Source organism: Lygodium microphyllum, chromosome 9, assembly GCF_053477565.2.
Source record: "Lygodium microphyllum isolate KBCC chromosome 9, Lygodium_microphyllum_v1.1.10, whole genome shotgun sequence".
Taxonomy (NCBI): Eukaryota; Viridiplantae; Streptophyta; class Polypodiopsida; order Schizaeales; family Lygodiaceae; genus Lygodium; species Lygodium microphyllum.
In genome coordinates this window covers 154,821,040-154,827,039 of record NC_141143.1, presented here as the reverse complement: position 1 = coordinate 154,827,039, position 6,000 = coordinate 154,821,040, and the positions used below count along the sequence as shown (strand labels likewise).

Below are 6,000 nucleotides of genomic sequence, written 5' to 3'. Positions count from 1 at the left end.
ATCCTTTTCTTCCCTCTCTTTTGTTCTAAATGCTTGTTCACATAAAGTGCTTGGTATGCCCATGGAAAAGAAGTGGATTTAATGAGTCCCTTTATCAAGAAGAGTCTGAATCTCTTCTTTGCATAGATTTAGATCCTCTCTCTTCATTTCGAAGTGAACATCCTTTGTGGATATTACATTGGGTTGCATAAGAAGAGAAACAACATACAATTTTCTTTTTTCTCTGTACATGAGAGGATCTTTATGCATGAAGATAGTGAGAAATTCTTTAACTTTATATCTCAAGGGTATGTGATTGTATTTCTCCTTTAATCTAAGGATCTCGAGCAATAACCTTTTGTTGGGGCGAAGATTCTACAATGGAGTAAATACTTCGACTAATTTTGGATAGCAAGGGCATTTCTACCTTTTAACCTTTATAGAAGACTGTGAAATGATCAAACAAAAATCTATAGGTAACCAATGTCAATTCCGATGAGCACATCATACCGCATTTGCTTCATTAGTTGAACTTCAATAGAAACCTTAACATGGACAAGTTGAAGAAAAGTCTGGGTTACATGGATCAGTATAACTTTCTTGTTGTTGGAGAGTTTAACTATAATTTAAAAAAAATATTTTATACAGTGTAGAGGAAAAAGTTCAAAAGAAACAATTGGTTAGACTAAACCTTGTGTCTAACAAAGCATCTACATATAATGAAAACTTTGACATGTTCTTGAGTTGAACACATACCATCAAGATAAGGCCTCCAATAGTCATAGCATTTATCTTATGGGTCTAAGGTTGTCATAACCTGATTTGATTCACTGGTTTAGCAAGGAATTCCATGGAGAAAAAAGAATTATGCAATTCTTGCAAAATAGCAATCATCCCATGTGCTAATTCTTTTTTTCCTTTTAAAATTTTTCTATAAACTTTGCATAGAGAATGAAGTTCTTGTTGCATAAGTGTAAAAGCATGACTGCCTTGAAACGAGTAAGACCTTACTTGTTATGCTTTGTTGCCACTTTTGTGCCGTGTGTTTGAGCATTAATCCTCAAAAGTCCAGTAAACCATGATGGCTTCTTCTCAACAAGTCAATAATATGTTCAATTTTGCTTTCAAGACACAATTAGAGTGTTACAAATCGCTGGGTAATTCTACAAGTATAGTGGACAAAGCACATCCAAGCTCCAAATGGATACTTTCAAAGATAGGTGCATCACACATCTATGGTGAGAACCAAATATTTAAATTGAAAGCTTCAACTATGTATATTGAAGACCAAGGCATTTTGATAGTTGGTGATACTTTGGCTGAGGATTCAACATGTCAATCTATTATCTCTTGTTTTACCTAAAATTTAAAGATTTGGTGCTAAATCGCATAAATGCTCTTTCGTAAGCATCCGCTACAAACATGCTTTCTTATCCCTTCACTCTCATGAGTGCGTCCTATAAATTTCCCTTTGTAATTCACTTGAGAGAGAGAACAACCAAGAACCAACAAACAATACAAGGTCTTCACTCTTGAAGCTTTCATCTAAGCTGTCTCACCTGAGTCTTTCTCGCATCTTCTACATCTCAGTTACAGTCTCATTACGCTCGGTGTTCATCTCATCCACTGATTTTCTGTTTTGTGTTAGTTTCCGCTTCCACCTTGCTCACTCTGTGTTTTTTGCCATGTGGGATATACCACCATCCATGCTTTTTTGAATCACTCCTATGTTGACCAAGTATTAATTGTTCGAAGATGTTACCATGTAAGGTTGCCGCTCTCCAACATCAGTTTAACCTATCAGTTAGTAGAATTAGGTAGAAAATATGTGTCTAATCTATTACTCAGTAGAATTGGGTCAATTTCATAATTTTAGGTGGTGCTGCGACTAAAATTTTGTTTTCTTTGAGCGTGACTGCATTTTTGAAGCTTTACATGATATCCAAGATCCATGAGCGCAACTCCAAGGCTCCTTTTTATTGGGTGAGCTGCATGGAGTGGATTCTCAACACTGTCATGGTCATGGAGTGGATTCTATTGAGAATCTTAGCATTAAAAAGGCATTTGGAAGCATCCACAAATCTAGAAGAAAATGCGCTGCAGATTGACTACTTCACATCTCCATACAACTAAAGAAATTCTCGAAGCTTATTTCATTGAAGAGAACTCCTAATCTTTCTTTCAGCCTCTCTCTTGCTGAATTCCCATCTGGTAAGACATCTATTTCTGACATTGTTACATAATCCTCCAGATTGTGTACAGATCCATCTGCACGTCCACCAAAGCAAACACATGAACCTTTAGAACTTGTAGGCTTCTATGCCTTACAAGAGACCGACTTAGCAAGCTGTTTAATTCTATAAAACCTCCTAAAAGCTGCTTACCTTCTGCAGAGATGCAATCATATCCTGGTGGATGCATCTTCCATAAACCTTCAGATGTCCTCATATGTCTTCTGTCAGAGGCAAAGTACTTGATAAACAGAGGAGCAGTAACAACCCTGTACAGCCTTCAAACACAACTGATGTTTCAATTGCACTGAGCAGCAATCAAAGAGATTTTTCAAACAATGCAAACCTGTAATTGACATCCAAGCAATGAACACTAATCTAAAAGTTTTTTCAAACAGTACAACCCTGTAATTGACATCCAATCAATGAATATTACATAATTCTGATCTATAAAAGATGGCCCACCTGCACCCCCCAATCTGTGCAACCTGTGAGCCATCTGCCTAGGAAAGCTTAATGTCTAGAACAAAAAGGACTACACTGAAATTAGCCAGAATGGGTAGGTTTTCAATACCCTGCCATGCTTCTAAATTCCCTCTTCTCTGATGCAGAACGCTGGCCATGTTTTCAATTGGAAAATTTTGTAACACTCACACGTCCTCTCTGTTGTTTCACACATTTGTACATGGATGCTCTGATGCAGCAACATACACCATGAATGCCAAGCCTCTTATTGTGCAAATGAACCAGGTCCGGTAAATGTTATTAAACCAGCCCCCTTGCCCTATTAGGTTGTATCTGCACAGATCCCATATACCAAGCTTTCCATAAACTCTCACACAATGCGAGTCATGCCACTCATTTCTATGCAGGGATAAACCCTTACACCACTCATTTTGACACGTCAAGATCGATCTCTGCTTATGATGACTTTCTTATGAAGCATCCAAGAAAACTAGAAACTGTCCCCACCATCGGTGTATGGGTTCAAGTTGGAAGAACTAACAATAAGACTAGATTAATGACTTAAACAAGGCACGCATTCATAAGTTCACATCTTAAAAAGACCCGTCTTCCAATGTGTTTTTGCAAGGGATCTTGTAAATAAAAGTATTGGCCTGTGGTTTAGGCTGGTTTCATCCATCTGGACAACTTGCCTGCACAGGAGCATACGTGACATGTCGCGACAATAAGAGGCATCGAAAAAGCTGTCTGCATGGGCAAAAATTTAACCAGGATAACCAGGAAGTCCAATTTCATTTCAAAGAATGAATTGTGCTTTCAGAGATTTGAACTTATGTGCTGTCCAACATGCGTGCAGCATGCATCAAATGCATTTCCAGTAGGCCAATCAACTTTTCATGAAATTAATGTGAATGTAGAAAAATATAATAAGGCTGTCCAGATTTTGTGAAACCCCATCACACCTTTGAAAGATGCACCTAGTCCATCCAGACTCGTGTGGAGTGGGCCTTGCATGCACACTTCTGGATAACTACACCCAGATCAATGTGAGAGTCTTGGCATTTGCACATGTAAATGCAATGCATTGGGATTACAGTCATATCCATGACTCACTATAGAGAACTTAGATACCTAGGTATAGCATCTTTAAGGAACAAGACAGCAGGAATGTCCAGCTATCTCACGCATTCAGTGCAAACAAGGGCTGCCCTGCCAGTCTCACCACAAATGAAGCTTAAAATTGCTTTAAATAAGTTCCTTACCAATCCTATGCTTTGTGAACTCTTAGCCAAGGCCCAAGACTACAGCTGAGATACTTCGAAGATTGCTATGGAGGGTAGCAGCGCATCATAATTAGAGGTAGTGAGGGCCCTTCTTAGGAGAGGTGCAGGGAGGGTACTCTTGATATCCAAGGATGGATTTGTAGCAATTTTGGGCTCTTTTCATTCAATAAAACATAGCTACAAATCCATCCTTGGATATCAAGAGTAGGAAACAAATACTTGGATTAAAAATGCACCTACAAAATAGAAACAAACCCCGATGAGCCAGAGAATGTGCAACTAGTCAATGTATGCGAGGAAGGAAGCTTGTCTACTGTCTCGTGCCTATCTATCTTTATGATGTCACATGGACTACACTATGTGTTGCTAGCTGATATAATGAGCTTGCTAAACATCTATGAGGATTATAGTCTCGTTGCCTTAGCCCAACCTCCTACCAAACATTATTCATGACATTCAACCAAGTTACATCCATCATCATAATATCTTGAACATCTTCACCTTTTTTGAGGCCATGGAGTCACACAGTGGGCAGGGGATTACAAAGCTTCTTTTGGACTTTGAGAAAGCCTATGTCTAGGTTGATTGGGACTTCTTGGAGGGTACCATGGCCTGACTAGGCTTTCTATAGTAGTGGACAGGTGGGGTGTCAACACTTCAGAACACAACCAACATTAGAACATGCTGTCAATGCTAAGAGTGTATTCCATGATTAGGCATTGTCTTCATATCAGGCATGCATACAATGGGTTCTCCAACAACATTTGGAGTAATAAGTTGTTCTCTATAGCCTGCAATCACCAAGTTCAATTAGCTCATATTCTGATGTGCATCCAGACACAACTTGGTTGTTAAACACTTGCATGTAGGTCTCCAATGACCAACCACATCAAGCCCCAAATTGCCTCTGGATTATATACACATGTAGGCATAAATTCGATTTTGAGCACTTGCATGCAATTCCCATATAACCAACAACATCAAGCTCCCAAATGCCCCTCTGTTGTTGTACGCAAACCAGCCCATCTGTAGACCCAAAATCTCACTAACTCTATCATTCATTGAGTAAACTTGCATCGGCAACCTTCCTTGATCACAAAGGCATACATGCACATAGTCCAATGTTGTCATTGTCATGCAAACCCTAATCCTTGCTGGTTATAGACTAAGATCAGCAAATCAGCTCCACAACACAACACACGCTCAACCTCTGTCTTACATACTTTCGGGCTTTAGATGTGGGATATCCTCCCAAGCTTTTTCGAGTGTGGGTTTGAAACTTTTGCAATTAGGCATGTGCAGCCATACGTACCATGCTACACTAGCAAGGCATTCTGCACTTAGTCAATGATGTGATTTGAGATCTCGAGATGAACTTGCATTTTGGATTGCTCAAAAATGCACTCCAAGATGCTTGAAGATCTTAGGGAGCTAGCGTTAGAGTCTACTTCGAAGGAGAAGTTAGCATTGTGGAATACAAAGTGGACAAAGGAGGTGGCACACTTAAAGCAGATGAAGGACCTATCAAACGCAACCTCTCCTACAAAGCGACTAAAGACGATTATAGGTGTAAGTCATAGCTCTTATCCCAAAAGACGGCTAGTTGATCAATCGAGGATGGGAACTGGCATGTGTCAAAAGATGATGTACCGACGAGATAGTAGGGTTTGCTGGGAGGAACACGGAGTGAACTCGGCAAACATGGAGAAGAGAAGAGAAGAGAGAAGAAATTGTGATGAATGGAATGATGAAGATTTGAATCATGGAGTGAATGTGATACAAGGGAACAAGGGTGCCGTAGCACAAGGAAGATGATGAAGACAACCATGAACCACGAACCGCAATGTCCTCCTGAAGGGGTGTGAGGGCAGTGGAGAGGTTGGAGAGAAGAGGTGACAAACTGAATGAATCAGCCATAAGGAATGAATGAGAGAGTGGCCTATAAATAGGCACAATCAATCTAGGGTGGCGCTCGAAGGGAGGGCGCCGACTATCTAGGGTGATGGCCTACTATGGGCACCCAACCCCTTTTTGGGGTTGTC

The 6,000-nt window shown here is 40.0% G+C and overlaps 1 protein-coding gene across 3 annotated transcripts in view; it reads right to left on the bottom strand.

Moving 5' to 3' along the window:
* Positions 1-1,107: 1,107 nt before the first annotated feature.
* The window catches only part of LOC148031748 (amino-terminal glutamine amidohydrolase), a 92,429-nt gene continuing 87,536 nt past the window's right edge, over positions 1,108-6,000 (bottom strand). The window contains exons 5-6 of one of the 3 annotated variants that reach the window (XM_087685395.1): positions 2,364-2,434; positions 1,108-2,247 (exon numbers count right to left, since the gene is read on the bottom strand). In XM_087685395.1, the coding sequence (XP_087541521.1) occupies positions 2,093-2,247; positions 2,364-2,434 (226 nt within the window). In that variant the 3' untranslated portion in view covers positions 1,108-2,092. Of the gene's footprint in view, positions 2,248-2,363; positions 2,489-6,000 lie in introns of all 3 variants that reach the window. The other 2 variants (XM_087685396.1, XM_087685394.1) reach the window with 2 other exon arrangements.